Source organism: Metopolophium dirhodum, chromosome 6 (assembly GCF_019925205.1).
Source record: "Metopolophium dirhodum isolate CAU chromosome 6, ASM1992520v1, whole genome shotgun sequence".
In the NCBI taxonomy this organism is placed as follows: Eukaryota; Metazoa; Arthropoda; class Insecta; order Hemiptera; family Aphididae; genus Metopolophium; species Metopolophium dirhodum.
This window is the reverse complement of record NC_083565.1, coordinates 38,751,171-38,774,503: the sequence shown is the minus strand read 5'-3', so window position 1 is coordinate 38,774,503 and position 23,333 is coordinate 38,751,171. Positions and strand designations below refer to the sequence as shown.

Below are 23,333 nucleotides of genomic sequence, written 5' to 3'. Positions count from 1 at the left end.
ATATACCAGCTATGTTGTGGCATATATACCAAATGTAAACCTAAACATATTATTAGAAATGTATAAAACGGATCCATTTTCTACATTATGTATTTTAATAATTAATATTATCACGAGGGTTTATTGTTAGATGCAAGACCTGAGTGCCCGTCATATTACACTCAGAATTTATACCTTAGAATTTAGATCATACACTAATGAACCCATTTCCGCTATAATTTGAAGCACATATTAGCGACAAGTCTCTGTATTATACCAATAATCTGTAAATACGCAAAAAAAATTAACTATAAAAAATGTATTGTTTGGTATGCTCGACGACTATCTTGGATGACTACGATAATGCACCCAGATAAGGACACTAGTCAGTAGTAATACGGACGGCGTAGCGAACATATCGCCCTCTCTGCGCAACAACAGTATAGTATGTAATGTACTTATTAATTAAAGATTTAAAGTGAACCAGTATAATAAAATGCAAAACGTTCATTGATTCAAATCATTGTTTTCTTTGCGCGTAACATGGTCCTTCGAGCCGGATATAAAATCGTTATTTTAGTAATGTTTAGTTAAAACACGTGTTCTTACTGCGTCAAAGTCGTTATTTATTACTCAAAACCGAATTATAGTTTCTCGTATAGTACCATAGTATTCTCGCGTATTTTTCGAAATTTCGAGTATACTTTCGATAATACTTTGATAGCGATAGCGTATTCGATTTCCACCGAGGATCCTGTCGGAGGATCATTCCGCCACCTGTGGAAACCTACATCGGATAGATTTCAGGCTGGGTCCCAATACACACATGCCCAATACGTGGGTAATAGAAAATATTATATGGAATAATTGGATGCTGTTTAATGCACGCTGACCAGAACGAGTACGTTGCACTCTAGACCGCGGCCCAAGGCGTACGACAATAGGACGCCAGTGCTCAGTGTGATTGTGTATCGCGTGTGTACGTTTCGAGTATAACTATAATTGTCAGCATCACGTCCCTATTCGCCAACATTTCCCATCCCGTTCAAACAATTTGCGATTAAATTTGTGCAGCAATCGTTTTGTGATGTTCAAACAATGCACTCCGCCAGTGACGAGTTTGTTGGGTGAAAAAGCGTGAAAATGTAATGCAAGCCTCCTGATATATTGTTACAATAGCAGTTAAAAAATATTGAAAATACATAGACAAATTTTTTTTTAATAAGCATTTATACTTCGAATTTTGACAAAATTTAACAATTATTTTGTAGTTAAAAATTTATAAAATGTTCAACTTTTATAAGGATTGAAAATTTAAATCAAGGTTCCACGTAAATAGGTTATATATAAATAACATAGTTCAAAATAATATCATAAAATATACTGAGTCATATCATAGGCTGACTGACCGTTTTCGATAAGAATCGTTTTTCTTATACAATGATATTTTGTCATTGAATTTAAGTTTAACACCGTCCATTTCAGTGACCCACTTGTAACCTACTGTACAGCCACTTGCCCACCTTTTTAAATTTATATTTACAATATATGTCAATTAATTATTATTATTACGCCAGTTAAATTATGGTATAGTCATATTGTCTCATATTAATCTCATATATGAAATAACCAATCTAATCAATACGTTTCGATGAACATAGCATCTCAGGGAAACTTTTAAAAATAAAACTATGAAATAAGTAAAAGGGGGGGGGGGGTCCACCCCCTCTGGGTTTGCCACTGCCATGCGCCAATAAATATAATATAAATAATATTATATGCATATAAAATATAACTATCAGTATTGCCGTGCAGGAATTGCGTTGTTATTTAAAAGAATACCACACCACAATAATAATAAATATATGTAAGGGACATCCGGCGTGTGCAGAGCGTGTAGGATTCTTACGCTAAGCCTACGACCGCGAGATGACCATGTACGGTTGTGTTAAGAGGACGTGGCACCCGCATATTATTATGTTGGCTCCGTCTTACGCACGTGCGGCACAGCAAAAACGTTTTGGCGCGGGAAAGAGACCGAGAAGGACATGACAAAGACATAACTAAGAAACGAAATTTTCATCACATAATATAGAGGAGAGTTTTGGCTGCGCAATATCGTATAATAATTTTTTTGGATATCACTTATACGCAGTGTTCGGATTTATCTAGATGAATATCTAGATAATTATTTGTCCATCTTTTATCTTATCTAGGTAAATAGTTACAAGGTATCTAAACGTTCATCTTAGATAATTGTTTTACTAATCTAAATGAATTCATCTAGATACATTTTTTATTGATAAAATCGCGAAATTGTACGAACGGATCTTAAATATTTATACAGATTCTCAAACCAAGTTTAAGGTTTATAAATAATGTAATTATTTTTATTTATATCATTATTATTATTATGTTCCTAGTTCAAAACTAAAATATACCTAAATTTAAAACCCATTTAAAAAAAAATTGTATCTTTTTTTTATCTAGATAAAAAAGTATTTATCTTTATCTTTATCCAGATAAAAAACTACTTATCTAATCCGAACATTACTTATACGACAAAAGTTCTTATTGTTTCAAAATCCATTATTTTTTGTATTCTTCAAACACTAATAACTTTTTTTGAACTGACAAAGCAGTTTTTGCTATGTTGTACATTCGCGGGTACAACGTTCTCTTAAGTAGGTTAGGTTAGCTAATTTTCTGCCTAATTACCTTCTCACCTACTCATTAAACATCACGGTTTAAAAATGTCTTGGGTACGGGAAAAAATTTTAATGGTACCTACTTAATAGATACAATAATAACATTATAAATAATGAAATATTATCAAACACGTAATACTGCAATAATACTTAGATTTAATGAAATATGAAATGATTAATATTATAGCGATGATATTATTGGTATGATTATAGTACCTAAATATATATTTAATTACGACAAATTTAAGACTATGATATGCAAAGACCAAAGTATGAGTCAAAAGTCTAAACCTTAATTGTTTGCCCCCCCTCCACCACGCGATCGATACAAAAACGATATTGAGTATAATATCGGTTGTCTGTAGGCACATTTTGTTCAAATTAAAAGGAATAATGAACAAAAAGAAGACGAGTTTGTTTTTATCATAAGTAGACTATGGACTTGCCGGGCTTAATGATCGACAAAAAAAAAAGACTATGGACTGATTTATCATGTGTATAAAACCGTCGACCAATATTAGACGGTAGAATGTCTAAACTTATAAAATTGTAAAATTAATTTAATATTGATACTTTAACGCGTTATTTGCAATTATAGGCTTATAGAAAAACGAGGGTTAAATATATCTTAGATACCTACCTACACTTTGTTTGATCCACAGTAGGATAAAAAAAGTGCTTTTATAAATTTTTTTGAAGTTATTTATTTATTACAAAAAGTTCCCAATTTAATAAGAATTTTTTTTATATACTGTCTAATAGATAAATAATATTCTCTTATGAGATGACCTTATAACTTAAACTAAACATTGTATGGTAATATATATCACATTAATGAATAAATTATAGATATAAGAAATAACAGCGACTAATATTCATCGGAAATAATAAAATATAAACATAAATGTAACTAGCTGTACAACCTAATCATTGATTAAATAAATGTATAAGCAATACATCATAATATTATCATTTAGGTACATTTAATAAATATCTATAAATATAAATATACATAGTATACATTATAATTATAATCATTGACCTAACCTTTCATATTTATATTTGTTTAAAAATGATAAAAATGTTTTGTACCTACCTACTAAATACCTACCTATACTCTTATTCTCGACATTTCATTTAGTTTATTACGAACTGTCCAGTTAATATTTTTAACAATTCCTATTGTGTTATGTTTCAAGAATTTAATAAAAAAATATTGATTCACGATGATTTATAAAAGAAACAAGTTATTGTATGTATTAATCTTGATTTTCACAAACATTTTGAACGTTTCTGAAAGCACAATTTCATATCATCATCATAAAAATGGTAAGCACCGATTAAAATATTATGAAAAATATATTGGATTTAATGATTTAAGAATTTTTGACTTATAAGCACTTATGCTAATTGTAAGTGAATTAATTATAATACTTGATAACTTAGTGCAAAATAATTAAGATGACGTCACACACGCATGTGTTATCTTCGTCTTACAAATATACCACATACCAAAAACTGTTATGCGCGGGATAACTTTTATCTTTCTGTGTTTGTAGTAGTTGCTCCAAAATTTTTGAACATATATAATAGAAAACTATCTATGCAACAGAGTGCCTATATTTTAGATAACATAAATACAATACAAGTTATTGGCTTCTAAACATTTCGTTTTTTGTTTTTTTGTTTTGCTTATAAAAAATGATTGGATAGTGCTATTAAAAAAAAAAAGCTGTACAGTTATTCTGTTGCACAGATAAAGTTCTTTTTTACGTGTTGTGAAAATTTGGTAGTTCTACAACAAATATGGTGAGAGAAAAGTTGTACCACGCAAAACAGTTTTTGCTATGTTGTACATTTATGAGACGGAGACAACACAATACCACATGCGGGTGTGACGTCCTCTTAAGGTGATAGAAAAGCCATACCTAATGAAGTTAAATATACCTAATAAATAAAAATGATTATCTTAATGTTTGAATTCAAGCACCGATGTTCATTCTAAACAATGAAACCAACCCATATAAATTAATATATTCATTATTTTAAATTACAATGAATCATTTAAATTTGAACAGATCAGATACATAAAATATGTACTACATAAAATACAATGTATAATTATAAGAGTACCTAACCTTAGGTACTTTACTGTGAATTTTATAAATTATCTACCTATATTTAGCCATATAGGTTTGCATAGTATTTTTCTTTACATAAATGCACGAATAAGATAAATATGATCAACATGATAACACATAACACAGTATATATTTTCAGAATTCCGTTGGAATTAATTATCTTATAAATCTTAAACAAATTGTCATTTCATTTTATTTTATGTAGGTACCATAAATGTGTGTATGTATATTGTATTATACAATATACATACACATAGTATAATGTGAATACATAGTACAATTTGTATAGACATATTAGTATAGACACCATTTTTTACAAATGTACCACGTCCCAAAAACTGTTTTGCGCGGGATAACTTTTATCTATCTGTGTTTGTAGTGGTTGCTCCAAAATTTTTGAACATATATGGTAGAAAATTATCTATGCAACAGCGTGCCTATATTTTAGATAACATAAATACAATACAAGTTATTGGCTTCTAAACATTTCGTTTTTTGTTTTTTTGTTTTGCTTATAAAAAATGATTGGATAGTGCTATTAAAAAAAAAAAGCTGTACAGTTATTCTGTTGCACAGATAATGTTCTTTTTTACGTGTTGTGAAAATTTGGTAGTTCTACAACAAATATGGCGCGAGAAAAGTTGTCCCACTCAAAACAGTTTTTACTATGTTGTACATTTGTAAGACGGAGACTACACATGCGGATGTGACGTCCTCTTAAGGTGATAGAAAAGGAATACCTATTGAAATAACACCATCATAAGACAGTTTAAGGGTAATGAGTCAACAAAAACATTATTATTTCTTAATCGTATATGAACGAGGTACCTATATTAAAGGTATTATAACTAATAAATATAAACTAAGTTTATCATAGGTGCACGAAATGTTTGGTGTATTTAAATATATTAACTTATGCGAGTGAATATTTATATTTTGAAATTGTACAATTATTTTATTTTTATTTTAGATGCTTATGAAGATTTTGACATTACTACAATTTATAGAGTCACAGATATGACGTCATTCAAAAGCAGCAATGGTTTGTAAATTATTGTCATTTGTTTTTACGAATTTACTATAGACAATACAGGGTCACCATTTCAGTTTTAAAATAGGGTTGCCAATTTTTTTACCAGGCCACATTTTTCTACCACCGGGCCACAGTTTTAACAATGAAAATTGAAATGTAGCCATGTTGGAGTTATTTCTAACCTTACTATTAGGGATGAAAAATAATTAATATTTTAAGTAATAACACTGATAAAAGTATAATATAATTTTTCATTAACATACATTTTCTTTCTATATCTATCTAAGTAGTAAGTATACCTATGTATATATCCCTTTATTTATAAAATATTTTTATCTTATATTAATTATTTAAATTAATTAAATTTAACTGATACATCGGGCATCGCCGTCAGCATGAAATTAAGGCAGGCTTATATGATACGGTGAAAAATAGGGCCGCCAATGTATACCCTGCGATACCCCAAATGGCGCCCCTGAGACAACAGTCGTTCAATAATAACAACAAATTTGATTGTATGAAAAGTTTTATTATTTGTACCTATAAGTAGGTATCTTACTATTATACGACCATTACATTTTTTAATTTATCATACCTCTATAGTCTATAGGTACCTCTATCAATGGCTAAAAACGCGGCTTCTTACGCCCGTCGTGTATAGCTGCTCCGATATAAACCATTGTATTTTTAATACGCTGTTTACAGCCCCGGCCTAAATTTATCATACCTCTATAGGTACCTATATGGCTCTATACGTACTTATTAATAAAGGTGGCCAAGTTAATGAAAATAATTAACTCAAGTTAATTTAAGAGAACACAAGATCGATAATATGTTAGAAGCTATCAGTTAACAAATCGTAAATTTAACTCAATGAGTTAGAAGTTAATATGGAAAAATATACTAACTTAACTCAAATAAAAAAGTGAATTTAATCTCTTCATTTAGTACCTATGTGGGTGACAAAGTAATTTCCTAATTTTAATAAACAATTTTATTCAACTTATATCGTAATTTACAGTGATGTATGTACCTATTTTAAATTATAGTTTACGTGATTATTAAAATATATTTAAACTAAACATACCTAATAACTTGACAAAAATAAATTTTTTATATCAATTAGCAATTTGATCATAATATAATATTATACCTAACTTTTTTTTATTTGTATTAAAAATAAACAATCTATAGAGTTTATGCACAAAAGTGGTAAGAGTCAGCCTATCTAATCCACTAAAATTATTTTATCATGAAAAATAATAGAAATGTTTGTATTATTATAGCAGGTACTATTGGATTATTCTTATTTTTGTTTTAACATTGATATTTACGTATAAATATAGCGTTCATATTATATTATAGGTAGGTACATAATAAGTCAATACGGACAAATCTACGTAGGTAGTAGGTACCTAGGTACCGTGAAATGGTGTGAATAAGATCGTGGTTTAGTTAATAGCTTAAAATTAGTTTAAATAATTTGATTATACGTTGTAGCTTGTATTTAAATTGCATGTAAACATTATAAAATTATACTCCACGATATTATATTAATCTGAATTTTTAAATAATTAAAAATTAATTAATTGTTTTCACTCTAAAAATGTGTATGTGGTTGTATATAGTTAAACGGGTCCATGAATGGTTTCAGGTACCTTCATGGGAATGAATTCAGTTATTGAAATACATTCAAGAACCAATGCTATTGGAATGCCAATACAGGACAATGCTGATGATATTAATATTATATCAATGAATATAAAAGAAATCATTAATCTTGGATCATTTCAGAATAATAGTCGAATGAGTACTTCGTATAACTCAAATGATTGGAGTAGAAACAGTTTTAACTTAAATGGTAAGTTATTAATTATTAGTAGAGCCTGAATTCTAATGACTTAAAATGGGTAAAACATTAACATATTAAAAAGTATTATAATTTTAAAGCAATATCTTAGATTCACCCTCCCCATTTCCCGGAAAAATATATGCACTAATAATATTTAAAAATAGCGGATAAGTGGATGTTGTTCCTCTGTACAGTACCTAGGTTACAAGTGGGTCACTGTATAATGGATTGTATTAAATTTGAATTTGTATAAGAAAAACGATTCTGAGCGGAGACAGTTTGTCAGTCTGGATATTTTATATTGTTATTATTTATTATAGCCTGTAAGTTGAATTAATATATTATAAATTACAACAAATTAACTAAAATTTTAATTTTAATTCGTTTCCATGGTAATATACAAAGTGTTAGAAATTAAAATCCCGTTTTTAGCGTTTTTTCATAATTATTAGTCGGTGGTTTTTTCCCGTGGCATTAATGAACTATTGAGATAATCGAAAAATGACCCCCTTTAAAGTACCATCTTGATTCAATTTGTTAAAAAATAAAATACTCTAAGTTTAAATCGAAGTACTCTTTCTGGTAGAAATTTTGTATGCAGGATAAAAAAAAATAAACACCATTGTAAAACCACTAGATCCCTCGCTCTTCTCAGAATCTAAAATTGAAATGCAATTTTATCGTAGGTAGGTAGGTATGTGATATATTATTTTATGATTGTTTTCAATAACTCGTGTTTATTATCTATAGGAAAAGGTTGTAACAGGTATAACTACAATAACTATGGTACGATGGATTCAGGTAATTTGAATACAATATAATATAATATTAGTCATAAGTCATAAGTCATTACGTTTTTCACATATTACTATACAATATTTAAATTTCTTATTTAATAGGTATTTTCCAATTTCACGTTAGTATAGTTATAAACGAAGTTTACTTTGTATAATATGTATGATCGTTAATATAGTCTACCTGGATAACCTACTTTATATAGGGTATAGTGCAATATAACTAATTACTTTAATATATTAGATATGTATAGGTATAATTCAGCATTGTATGCCTGATTTGTAGTCTGTTTAGCTTTACATTTGTTTTATTATATTAATTAATGTATATTCTACTTTAATTTATAAAGTACAAACCTTCAGTTTAAAGTATACACACAACTATTTGATACTGCTTTGTACACTTTTTGGTAACAACTAAACGACCGTATACAATATACACGTTACACCATTACATCGAACCCAAACTATTAAGTGGGCCAAATATATGTTACTATACAGGAAAAAACTCAAAATTGATTGAAAACAATGTTAGGGGTAGGTAGGTTAGGGTTTTATTTACAATACTATACAATAGGTATTTATTCAATTACAGTTAATCGGAAGATAAGACAGAAAAGTAACATACTGTATAGAGATACCTCTCATTAATATTTTTGTTGTAGTCGCACAAATTCACACTAATGACGCACTAATGTTTGGCAAAATAAAATTTTGAAAATTGTTAATTTTTCCATGAGGGGGGGCTGGGGAACATTTCTACAGCCCCCCATATATATTTTTGAATTTACGGTTAAACCAGTATCGCACAAATTCTGAAAATAGTCACACAAATTCACACTAATGGCACACTAATGTTTAGCAAAAAAAAAATGTCAAAAATTATATTTGGGGGGGCTGGTGAAATGTACGTTATTTTTTTTAAATTACGCCGCGAACATTTGATTTTCTGACCGATGGACCGACATTGGTGGTTGGTTCTATACTCTTCAATAATAACCCACACAAATATATATGTATAAATTATAAAAACAAAAATCGTATCTATCTATATGTATAAAAACAAACATATATACAAACATAAACATATACATTTTAACAATAATAATAATAATGTTTTAACTGTGGCCTGTACCTTACAGTATTATTCTACTACTATGACTTTAATCCATAAATTATGGGGAACCTTGCATGCAGCTTTAAAGTTTAGACCAAATGAAACAATTTTTATTGAAAAAAAAAATTGATAATTATTATAATATGAAATGTATGCTTCTATGAGATTATATTTTAAGAATATGTACAAAATATAAAGTCTTATTTTGTACCAGAATATTATGTATTAGTGCGTCATATTTACTATAAAGTTATACTATAGTATTGTAAAACAAACATGTATCGAGTATTCTTCTATTAATCATGTATTCTTTTTATAAACTACAATAAAACGTACATTTGAATGCATTAAATTCATTGTTTTGTTACTTTAATGACATCAATGTTTTTAAACTTCAAAAGTTTTAAGCTCCAAAAATCTCAAAACCCAATATAAACAAAACTCTCACGAAAACCTAACTATCCAACCATTTTTACGTGTATTATAATATTATATAGTATGCAGTGTTGGGATTAGATAAGTACTTTTTTTTATCTAGACAAAGATAAAGATAAAAGATAACTAAATTTAAATTTATCTGGATAAAAAAGATGTTTTTTTGTATTACCTACTATAAAGTCTAACTTTTGATAGTACAGCTTAAATACTACTTAGGACTTTAATATTATATAAACGCCGTCTATATGTTTAAATTAATATTAGCAGTGAACATTATTATTAATCAATAACTAAGGTATAACTGAAAAAAAAACATTTTCAAAATTAGGTATAAATATCAAGAAAAAACTATTTTAAACAACTCGTCATAGAAAACTTTAATTATTATGAACCTTTACAATAGTTTTAGTACTCATATTTTTTAGTAGATATACAATTATTGTTATTATGTAAAGTACATCTAATATCGTGTATATTATGTACATTGCATAAGTATATACTATACAATAAATAAGGGAACATTTTATTTTATGTCATAATGACAATATAATTTATATGCAAGTGACAGGTGATATGAATTATTTATAAATATAATATTTATAACATTAACAATACAACAAAGATCAATATATTATTTATAAAATTAATTCATTCAGACATCTACAATACAGCACCATTTCAAATGTGCAGAATACTGTTACAAATATAATGTTATTAGTTATTAGTTTATTACTGATAAATAATAATTATATAAAGATTTATATAGCTTCGATTACTTAAAATGTCAATTGTACCCAACCTAATTAAAAATTCAAGCCCATTGCAGTTGGTTGACACGGTTGACCCGTATCGGTACAATACACGTCGGAACTAGGAAAATACAATAAATTTAATATGCGGTATAGGTATAACTCTGACTGAGTAGCTTACTCAAACCTAAAAATAACTTATAATTTATAAATTAAAACATTATAATCGTTTTTCCACTAATTTACTATTGACGAGTCACTAACACAAGATAACAATGAAATGTAGGTATATTTTAACACTAAGCTGGGCCCCTAACGAAAATATCAATAATAAATAATAGGTACCTAATATATAATATAATTATGAACATACAATTTTTTTTACTGAGATGACGACTATTCAAATTTAAAGTATTAATTATCAAAAATAAGAAATTGACAATAAAAAGTGTATTTTATTTTTAAGACGTATAGAGACGAATTTATCTAGATGGATTATTTTTTTATCTTAGATAATTATTTAGATAAAACGCAACTATTTATCTTGATAAGATAAAAGATAACTAAATAATTATCTAGATAAGTCTCAAAACTGATAGTATGTTTCAATATGATCAATTATCAAAATCCTCAATCATTATTTAAATGCACAATTTATTAACACAGATGCATTATTTAGCAATTGGTACCTACCTATAATCTTAGAAGTTTAAATTTAAAATACATAATAATGAAAATAGGTATCTACTTACATAATACATTAATACTAATATGCTGCGTTAATCATTTTCAGGAAACCGATTGAATGAATGCTATGAAGTTTTTGAATATAACTTCAGAAAACACTTGTCAGACAGTTACTACACGAGTTATGATTCACCTGTTATCTGTAATTTTTTCACGTTTTATTGGACACCCGATAATGATGATCAAACGTGTTTAACAATGACATATTATACCAAATATGCATCAAATGATGACAGTTTTTCTATCACAATTGATGTAAACGATGAATATAATAATATGTTGATATCTCCAACCGTATTGGAAAAATATGTAATACTTTTTATTATAAATTCTAATTGAATCAAATATTATAATTAATTTTATCTATAAGTTACAATATTAATAACAATAAAATTTTTTTTCATGCAGAACGGTATAACAACATTGAAAATTACCAACATTGATTTTAAGAATAATCAGGAATACAAATTGTCATTACAATTAACCGTAGCCGACAGATATACATTTCAAAATGTTGATGCTTATTTTAAATTTGGACTCATACGAATTGCCCAATGTTCGAATTATGGTAAAATATACAAAAATAACAATATTTGTTTAGATTAAAAATCAATGAAAACTGATGTGGGTTTTTAGCCACTATTAGGAAGTTTAATATAATTTGATGTAAATATAACTTGAGAGAACGCTACACGGACAATTGCTGTCTCTGTTTTAAAAATACGTAACATAACAAACTTACGCTCAACATATCACGTTCAGCTTCGTTATTTTAAAAATTATTGTGTATTGACCTATTGTAAGACTTGATGGCAAGAACATTATCTCTGTTTGTATGTGACTTTTTTTACGATGATTCAGTTTTTAAATGAGTTATGAACATTTTTAATTTACACTATTTTAAAAACTCGACAGTTGATAAAAATTGAAGTATCGTAAAAAACCCACATACAAACACTTATAATTGTTTTACCATCAAGTTTCATAATAGTTAGATAAACTCTAATTTTTAAGCTAACGATGCTCATTGTGATCTTCTGTGCGTACATTTGCCCACACATAACAATAAAATATTTCCCAACTATATGGTGAAATCAGGAAAATCAGGAAAATAATATAGTTGTTAAAATATTTTAAAAAGTTGGGTAAGTAATTTGGAAATATTTTAGTTATATTTTTTGGCCAAGAAGTTCATATTTTTGAAAATATTTTATAAAAACATTTACAAAACTTTTTAATCATTTATTTTCAAAAAAATCTTAGCACGGAAACATTATAAACATATTTAGTCAACATTTGTATGTAATCATATAGTACAAAATATTCACAAAATATTATAATTTTCCAAAGCTTGTGTTAGGCACTTGTAAGACGGACACAACAAATGTCTTTGTAGTGTCCTCTTAAATGTGTTAGATTATTCTGACTTCTGAGTGAAAATTATAGTCGGTTGTAGACTATGGTCTAATTTTTACATGAGGTGCAGGTAATATATAAGTATTATAATAATTATAATAATGTAAAATATTAAAATTATAATGTAGATTATAGGTATCCAAGGATTTATCCAACACAATAAAACTATGGTAGGTTAAATTCAAAAAAAAATATATTTATTTTATTATATTATTATTCTTTTGGACTTTTGGTAAGTAATAATCTTAAAAATCTCGTATCATCCTAATTATTTCAGTAAGACCATGACATATAAATTTATTCAAATGCTGTATTTTCGACTGTAATCTATAATAATTTCAATTTAATGGCATAAATTTGTCATATTATAGACTATTGATGAAAATTCAATATTGACAATGATCAAAATTGAATAGGTTATGTAATAGTATTATATATTTAATGTTTCCGCAGATGAACAAGATGTTCGAATTATTTCTATGGATCATGTTTCTGGAAATAAACCAAAACCATTCAATATTCTGGGAAACCGTAAGTATTTAAAAATTGACATCACTTGATTAATAAACATATTAATATAATTATTGATAAAAATGAAAAAAAAATATGTTACGATAATTATTTATTAGTGTTCTACACTAAATTTATGGTAATTAATTATTATTTATAAAAAAATAACAATTGATCATCTAATACACTTCGACCAACGAGACTATAATTAGTATACTATAAGTAGCCGCTAAGCTAAGTTAATTTATTTGTATATTCTGTTGCATGTACCCGTCTTACAGGAGATGGTGACAGGATAGGATGATAGGATGGTATATCTCAATTATTCAAAAAACTATCTTTCATCATATTCTATATTTCAAATTCTATCCATCATTATAAATCTCAAAAAACTATCTATCATCATATTCTATATTTCAAATTCTATTCATCATTATTTATCCCCAAAAAATATTCATCTATCAATTATCTTCATTCTATCTGTGCACGCACTATTCAAAAAAATTCTCATTATATTTCAATATCAAAAACACGAAGAACTTATCTTTTGACTATAATAATCTCAATTAATCAATTCTAATCATCATCATATATCATATATCCCAAATACTCCTATACTCCTATATATATACCCACAGAGATATATATTTTTCCCCCTAATAATAAAAAATAAATGGTTTTAGTTTTTTATTACACTCCTGTATTTTAAAATTTAAATATTATTCTTAAAAATTTCTGTTAATTTCTTAAATACAATTTTTTACGATGGACTTATTAAGTCCAAAGGAGACGTGACAAGCTTAAAGTTTTTCCTTACGCACTAATATAATTATTACAACTTACACAACGCTGAATGCATCGGCCGCTTGTTCTGCCATCTTCCTATATAACTTTCCTATAAGTTCTAACCCTTGGAGTTGTTGGAAAGGTGATCAGTCCTCCAACCGTGGTCTTAGATGGATTGCCTCCGTGGAAATCCGTGAAGTTAAAAAAAAAAAATTTCCAAAAAATTTTTCGAAGTTAAAAATTTCCTCGATTTTGGACTTCTTGTTGGTATGAGTCCGTTTCCGACTGCGACAAATGTGTTGCGTGCACCCGTCTTACAGGAGATGGTGACAGGATAGGATGATGGTTAAAGCGTCAAATGATCAACAATTTGTGGTTTGATGCAATATTTATTAAAAATTGTAAAAAGACAAGTTAAATTTATACTGGTTAGCTGTTTGAATTAATGACAAATACTGGTGTCTTAGAAAATAAGCGATTGCTCGAATATTTTCTAAGTCCAAATTACGTCGTTAACGAAAATAATCTAAGTCCAAAAGAGAAAATAGTGATTACCAAAATCGCTGCAGAGGTACAAGACTGCGTACGTACGGTGGCAAGATCACATCTGTCACGTCTGAATAATGGTCCGTTCCCAGAGCTCCTATATAGTCCTATCCCCTCTTTTTACTAGATCCCTGACAGGCTGCGTCGTTGGTTCTCACAGTCCGCGGGGCCTTACATAATTAGATGGTTGACTATTTCGTAGTGCGAACACTGACCTAAGACTGACTCAGGTCTCGTGCACAACGCTGACATCATCTCGACTATCTATGTGTTACTATAGTACCTATATTAGATATTCGTATAATATTATAACTATGTGTAGGGGCGGAGTAGAGGGGTCCTGCCCGTAGCAATTCCCTAAATTATCAGAGCTTTATTAAGAGCATGCGTATTTCAAAGTTTTTAATGTACCTATTCAATTCACAGCCATGGATATATAATTTATATATAATTCATTTACATAAAGACGTGAAATAATCATTTTTAATAAATTAGAATTTATTTTTGTTTAAACAGGTATAGTCGAACCTTCTATTTACCAAGGTCCATGTTTAAATGGTGGATATTATATTATTACGGAATCGTCAAAATGCGTTTGTCCTCCAGGTTTTAAAGGGAAATTTTGTGAGACAGGTAATGGATAATTAAATCTTTATTGTTTATTGTTATAGTCAATATACAAATAAAATATATATATATATATATAAAAATATAGGTCAACGAACACATTTATTTTACCCAGTACACACAAATAATTAATTAATTAATTAATATAACATGTGAAGATAGTTTAAACTTTTAGTAAAAAAAAGCGGGTAAGTGGGTTTAGTTATGATGTACAGTAGGTTACATAAGTGGGTTACAGTATAATGGATGGTATTAAATTTGAATTCAATGATATAATATCATTGTATACGAAAAACGATTCTGAGCGGTGATGGTTTGTCGGTGTCGATATATTATATCATATATTTAAATTGTTATAACTTATTATTAATACGGTAGCCGTTAAGTTGAATTAAAATTATTATAAAATGATTACAACAAAATAACTAAAATCGTTATTCTTGGTTATTAAAATGTAATTTCCTCCAAATTTGAACATAAAATAATTTTTAAAAAAAATCGTCTTTTATATTTTTGAGATTTCTTGGTTACAGAATAAACAACTTTTGTTGAACCTTGTTGTAAAGTTGATCATTATATTTTTATCTACAAAATCATTTCAGATTCTGAGTGGAACGATGAATGTATTGATTTTACAATGATGTGTGTTTTTTTTATTTTTTTTTTTTGTGTTCATGTATATACGATAAGTAGTCGAAATAGTGCTATGATTTTCAACTTCAGTATATTGTTCGATGGAAAAGTGAATATTGTTGATGCATTGGGGAAGTCAAAATTTAAAATTCTCAATAGTTTTCAAAAGCGCCGGGAAAAACAACATAAAATTTCAAATCAGTTTTTTACAAAATCAATTTTGGTTTTACTGGTTGTTTATATTCGCATTTTCTATGCACGATAAAATGTTCAAAATATTTTGTTTTGTTTTGAACTGTTTAGGAACATTTTCTGTTTCCAATTTTAGTAGTTTCTTTTCTATGAATGTCAATAAAACTTTATTTGTAAGGCTCCTACTATATTGTTACAATGAAATTTGAAAAATATTAAAAATCTTTAGTCACAGTTTTTTTTATAAGCATTTTAAGTTCAAGTCTTGACAAAATACGGAAAAATCACGAAAATTGGCAAATTATTTTAAGTTGAGAATTCATAAAAAATTTTCTTTTTTAATCTAAGATTTGAAAATTTAATACAAGATTATTTATAAGTTTGACTACCTTTATCAAACAAAAAATGTCTACAAGCAAATCAAATTCAATTTTTATGAGCGTTTGAAGTTCATATTGTTAGTGGTTTTGTTATTTTATTATTATTCAAAAGCGAATAACTGTAAATACATGAACATTTTACTGAATGTTTATATTTTCATTTTCTATACACCATTAAATTTTGACTCTTTTTGAGCTGTTTACAAACATTATCAGTTTTCAATTTTTTTAGTTTTTTTTTTCTATAAATATCAAAAAAAAATTTGCTGGGTAAAAAAGCGTGAAAATGTAATGCAAGGCTCCTAATATATTGTTACAATAGCAGTTGAAAAATATTAAAAATACATAGGCACAATTTTTTTTTATAAGCTTTTAAAGTTCAAATTTTGACAAAATTTATAAAATTTAAAATTTAATAATTATATTGTAGTTAAGAATTTATAAAACGTTCAAATTTTATAGCTAAGGATTTTAAAACAAAGTTCCACGTATATAGGTTACATATAAATTACATTATTCACAATAATATCATCAAATATACTTAGTGATATCATAGGATGACTGACCGTTTTCGCTCAGAATCGTTTTTCTTATACAATGATATTATACCATTGAATTCAAATTTAACACCATCCATTACAGCGACCCACTTGTAACCTACTGTACAGCAGAGCGATATCCACTTAAGCACCTTTTTTTAATTTTAAATTTGATAAATGTTGTCAAAATTCAACTTTAAATGCTTATAAAAAAAATTGTGCCTATGTATTTTTAATATTTTTCAACTGCTATTGTAACAATATATCAGGGGCCTAGTATAAAATGCTCACAAATCATTCATAGAAAAAAAAACTAAAAAAAATCAAATTTAAAATTATTCGTAAACAGCTCAAAATGAGTCAAAATATTTTCAATCTACAGTTATTCGTTTTTAAATAACAACAAAATAAGATATAATCACCACATAAGAAATTGGGTGAATATTCAATGTTGTAATAGGTACTATGACCTTCAAACGATCCAAAAAATTTAATTTGACTCTCCTATGGAATTTTTTTTTTGATAAAGGTAAAAACTATACGAAATCTTTTATTACATTTTAAAATCTTAGAATTAAAAAGAAACTTTTTTAGGAATTTCTAACTCAAAATAATTTGCATATTTTCGTGATTTATACGCCTTATGTCAAAATTTGAACTTTAAATGCTTATAAAAAAAATTATGACTCTGGAATTTTAATATTTTTAAAAGTCTTTTAAACAATATATTAAGAGCCTTGTATTAAATTGTCAAGCTTTTTAACGCAACAAATAAAATATTATTAATATTTATAGAATAAAAAACTAAAAATATTTGAAACTGAAAATATCCGTATGCAATTTCAAACAAATCAAAAGTTTTATGAAAAGTTTATCATGTATAGAAAATAATATTATAAACAACCACTGAAAATTGTATGTATCTAAGGTCATTTTTCATACAGTTATACCAAAAACAAAAATCGATTTTGTCGAAAACCGATTTTGCGTTAAAATTCATGGTTTTCATTAACTTTTTTTTTGTTTTTCTCTGAGTTTTTGAAATTAATGGGAATATGGAATTTTGACCTCCGCAATGCACCAACTAGATTCACTTTACCATCAATTAATTAACCATATTTATAAGATTTTTTTCATTCATATTTGTGGCATATTTTGATGCCCCCACTGGCCCCACTATAAAATATTAAGTCATATATTCTATCTACCATCTCCCCCAGATTACTTATAAAAGTAAGATAAATATTATATTCGTTGATTATTAAAAAAACTTAAATAATTAAAAGAAGAGCTTTATAAGTAATTGAATCATAAGAAGTTTTCTCACTTATACATATAAGATTACAAACAATTTGAAAGAAATGTACCATATTAAATAATTGTATATACCGAACTATGCATGTTGTTTTTTGAGCAGTAGCAGTAGGTAGTGAAAATAAACATATTAATATTGAAAACTTAAAATTATATTATGCTCTAAATAAGCGGGTAAGTAAAAACCAATAATTTAAACATTATTTTGGTGTGTAAAAACTGAAAAGGATAAATAAATAGTTAGAAAGTCTAAATTTTTGAATACGACTTAACAGTAATTAAATAATTAAACAATTTCAGGCTGTGGGGTAAATTCCTATGGATCCGACTGTAAAGGAGTATGCTCTATGCAGTATGATAAAATGTGTCGTGGTATGTTCATGTGTACAAGTTATGGATGTACATGCCCAACGGGATTAACTGGTCCATTGTGTAACGAAGGTGAGTAAAAATTATACAGGCTTGACGATATGATGGTATAAAAAAAAATGTTGCCATCAATATTTAATTGAATATTTGTTATTCTATAATTTAGACTGTACAATGGGTACATATGGAGCTGATTGTAGACAAACTTGTTCCAAGCATTGTCTTAACAATATGTGTGATCAATATACAGGTGTCTGTTTGTATGGTTGTTCAGTCGGATATATGCTACCATATTGCAGTGAAAGTGAGATTATTTTGTTAAAACATTAAAAATTAGATAAAATTAATGAAATACGTCGACTGATATAAATATTTAATGGTAAACAAACATATTATTATTTATGAATGACATAATATATTTTCATTTTGTTTAATCAAATAAATCCATAATATTCTTCTTGCAAGATTGTACCTATCTAGCTTTAGAGTTTTACACTGGTTTAGTGACTGTCACATATCTGATAATATTGGCATAATTGCATAATTGCATGTTTCTTTAATTTTTTTATTTTGATTAAATTAATAGTATAATGGCTGTTGGTTATATATTATAAGATTATTATTCAATGCATTAACAAAAAAAATAATAAAGAAAAACATAATATTAGATTTCTTTTTTTTTGAATAGGTCATGCTTAGACCTTAAACTATATTTTAATATTTTCCACAGTAATTTCTATTACTAAAATCTTGTTCCAAATTAAAGATTTAAAGAGGAAGGCCCCCTATAAACTTATTAGCTCCCCCACCACAATCACCAACAAGACTAAACAGTTACATATAACTAGGGATAGGATTTATATGTAAAAAAAATGATAAATTAGCATGCATTTGTTTTCTTAAGAAAGTGCGAAAATATACCAGCTATCTTATTAAATAAACTCATTTTCTATACGATATATTCAAAATCTATTACTCTAAATACTCCAAAAAAATATGATAAAACTACGAATTACTTATAACAAGTTCTATAATGTATACAATTATCTCTAAAGATATTAAAGCTATTTAAATGAATTAAATGAAACGATCTTCTGTTTGAACTTAATAAATTCTTATATTAAGTGTTTTCAACGATTTCCCCTTACCAACAACAACAAAAATGACCAGTTACATACGACGTACATATGACGTACCCCAACATATATAAGTTATATGGCATACGTGTTACCCAAGTTATTGGATGTTATTAAAATTACATACATAATCTACTCGAAAACATAATATTTAGATCATAATATTACGCATATACAAACATAAAAATAAAACAATGATTTCGATCATATAATGTATAAATTTGAATATGATAAATTATTTTTATTGATTAGATAACTGTTTGGACCCGTTACTAGGGTAGGACTCAGGGGCGGACTGGGGCACTGTGCTACTGTAAAATAGCGCGTTGGGCCGGTGTCATATTACGTCCCCCGGGCTGATAAAAATAACCCACCTGGTATAATATTATTTTTATTATTGACGATTTTTTTAGTACATCTTCTATTTACTATTAAGATCACCTCGGTAGTGGATCATATTGATCCACTACGATCAACTAAACTTTAAAAAGGTACTTCGTACTTATATAGCATAGGCGCAAATTCAAGGGGCGTGGGGGGAGGGGCTTAGCCCCCACAACTTAGCCGTAGCACTCACAAAAATCTAGGTCATACAATTTCAAAACGCTATATTGTAAGGGCCTGCTTGCCTATAATATATTCAGCCCCCGCAAGCCAAAAATTGAAATTGCGCCTATGAAGTTATAACTCATGAACTACTCATCTAAACTTTGATTTTAATATTTATTCGGTGATTATATTATATACTGCAATACCGATAATATAAAATATGTTGTACTTACTACTAAGTATATTGTAATGTGTTTGATTTTATAGAATATCCATACTTCATTAACCCACCTACACTGCGTTTTGCCAATTACGAAGCGATTGAACTAGGATTGGATTTTCAAGAAAATAATATAAAAGGAGGAGACACAATTATAAAGCCAAAATATTACCAATTATTTTATAAGGTTATTGCAATTGATACAAAAAAAAGTTTGATACCTATTTATTTATACGTATGCGCTGTCGTCCATGTAGTAATGTACCTTTCCTTGTATCAAATTATACTATGAAATTGAGTTGAAAAGTTGCAAAAAGTAATATATGTGCACTAAATTATTGAACAGACACCGTTTTGACACACTACACTATTTTTTTTTTAATTATGAATTATATAGGAAATAACGTTCTACAATTTACGATTTTTACAGTTGAAAGGGTGACATATAGGTTATCAATAGTACTTCCCTAAAAATATACATTTTATAAGTTTTTGAATTTATGTGTAGTAATGTAGTTACTTACTAAAAGGTCTTTTGCAACTCTTAGATTAATATAGGTATTAATATTATGTAATTTGTATTGTAGATAATATCAATCGAATCATGAATTTATATATGATTATATCATACATACATACTAATCCTTTTATTTTTATAGTCTTTAATAGAAAATACATTTAGAAGCTCAGAAATCAAATCAATAAGCAACACCAATGACGTTACACTAGAAGTAATAAGAGACTTAGAACCGGATACTGAATATACGGTTGGAGTTTTGTTAATTGCAGATGATGGAAATTTTAATGAACAAAATATAGTATATGGTCAATATAAAACCCCGTGTATACGTAAGTACCTATTAACAATAAATCGTCGAGTTTAAAATAACTAACTTCAAAATTATACACCATGATTACTCACTATAGAAACATGTAGAAATAAAATTATATACTTATCACCATTTGAAATGAAAATAACGTTTTTTATAATATATGTAGTTATATACGTTTGATAATTATATATTGTAATATTAGAGTTCTGAATTTGAAATATTTCACTTGAAATTTTTCAATTTAATTATTTCAATGAAATTGTGAAAATTTTTTTTTTCTTTTTAACGTATTCATTTATAGAAGATTAGAAATGATTATTGATAATACAAAGAAAAGATCGAAACACAGATAAAATTATTTATAACAATTATTTACCTAAAATGTTCATATATTTTCATATTATTAACGCATTTACCATTTTTAAATATAAGTATGCTAAAAATCGATATTGGTGAAAAAAAAAGTTCCTTATGCATCACATTTATTTATTTGTTTATATTACTTTGGAGAATATCATGGGCGTATAAGCGTATTCACGGAGGGATATATGAGGGATAGGATCACCACATGATTTTTTTATGCGAAAGAATCAAACAAATAAATTATTTTTTGCATCACGAAATTGAACCTAAAATCCTATCAGTTTATGCACCTTGCTGAATGATTGTTGATTTTCAAGCCCAGATATCACTAAAAACCTACGAAAGAAGATTCACTTCATTCGCACGTGCTTGCATACATCCAATTTTTTATATATAATATAAGTACGGGGGGCATTACCCTGTGATTTATCTCAGAAATAATAAATATATACCCCCCCCCCCCAAAAAAAAATAAATAATATTCCTGATTACGCAACTGAAATATATCTAATACATTTTTTAGAACCACAAATTACTGATTATAACATAAAATTAATGAGCGGAATTCAAAGCATCAACATAACATGGGACACGGTAAGTGTAATAACAATGAACAATATACCTAGTTAATTTTGAATCTGTAAGAATTATTATTTTTAGTTAACTTTCAACTGTATACTTCGCCCAATTTGCTTTTTCAAAATAAACATACAATATAGCTAATGGATTAAAAATTTGAATACCTACACATCCAAAAAAAATACATTATTCGTAACTGTTTAATAATCAGATTATTATTTTTACAATATGTACAGAGTATTTCAAATCGACTAGAATGCAATATTACTAAATATGTTTTGACATTAATGTCAAATAAATCACAAGATCAAATATCTGATGTACAAGAAATACTATCAAGTACAGATAGTGGTCACGTTTTAGATAATCTTCTACCGGGTTTTAAATATAGCATAAAATTAACTCCTTCGACAAGTAATGGAACGTTGCCAACCTCGCCTATATATTCAATCACTACTCTTATGACAAGTAAATATTTATCTATTTTTATTTAAAATATTATTTATTTAATTTAATATGATTCTTGATCTTTCTGTCTATAATATGTTACAATTGATACGTCATATTAGTGCTCAACATTACAATACCTAGGAACATACTAATGTACTACATTTTATCATAACAGCAGGTACTAACGACAATTGCAGGCTTTATTTTTCCGAGTATCAATTGAACAAATGTAATAATTCGCTGATATGTAGTGGAATATATTAATTAATTAAATGCATTAATAAGAATATGGGTAACAATATAATATACTATAATATAATATAACATGTAATG

At 27.4% G+C, this 23,333-nt stretch overlaps 1 protein-coding gene across 1 annotated transcript in view; it reads left to right on the top strand.

Annotated features, from left to right (window-relative positions):
• Window positions 1–3,818: 3,818 nt before the first annotated feature.
• Window positions 3,819–23,333, top strand: part of LOC132946371 (uncharacterized) — a 28,520-nt gene continuing 9,005 nt past the window's right edge. Inside the window, exons 1-14 of the mRNA XM_061016348.1 lie at window positions 3,819–4,016; window positions 5,799–5,870; window positions 7,516–7,722; window positions 8,464–8,514; window positions 11,605–11,867; window positions 11,967–12,126; window positions 13,428–13,505; window positions 15,333–15,449; window positions 18,802–18,942; window positions 19,037–19,174; window positions 20,823–20,962; window positions 21,435–21,624; window positions 22,495–22,565; window positions 22,787–23,018. Of these exons, the coding sequence (XP_060872331.1) occupies window positions 3,914–4,016; window positions 5,799–5,870; window positions 7,516–7,722; window positions 8,464–8,514; window positions 11,605–11,867; window positions 11,967–12,126; window positions 13,428–13,505; window positions 15,333–15,449; window positions 18,802–18,942; window positions 19,037–19,174; window positions 20,823–20,962; window positions 21,435–21,624; window positions 22,495–22,565; window positions 22,787–23,018 (1,963 nt within the window). The 5' untranslated portion in view covers window positions 3,819–3,913. The remainder of the gene's footprint in view (window positions 4,017–5,798; window positions 5,871–7,515; window positions 7,723–8,463; window positions 8,515–11,604; window positions 11,868–11,966; window positions 12,127–13,427; window positions 13,506–15,332; window positions 15,450–18,801; window positions 18,943–19,036; window positions 19,175–20,822; window positions 20,963–21,434; window positions 21,625–22,494; window positions 22,566–22,786; window positions 23,019–23,333) is intronic.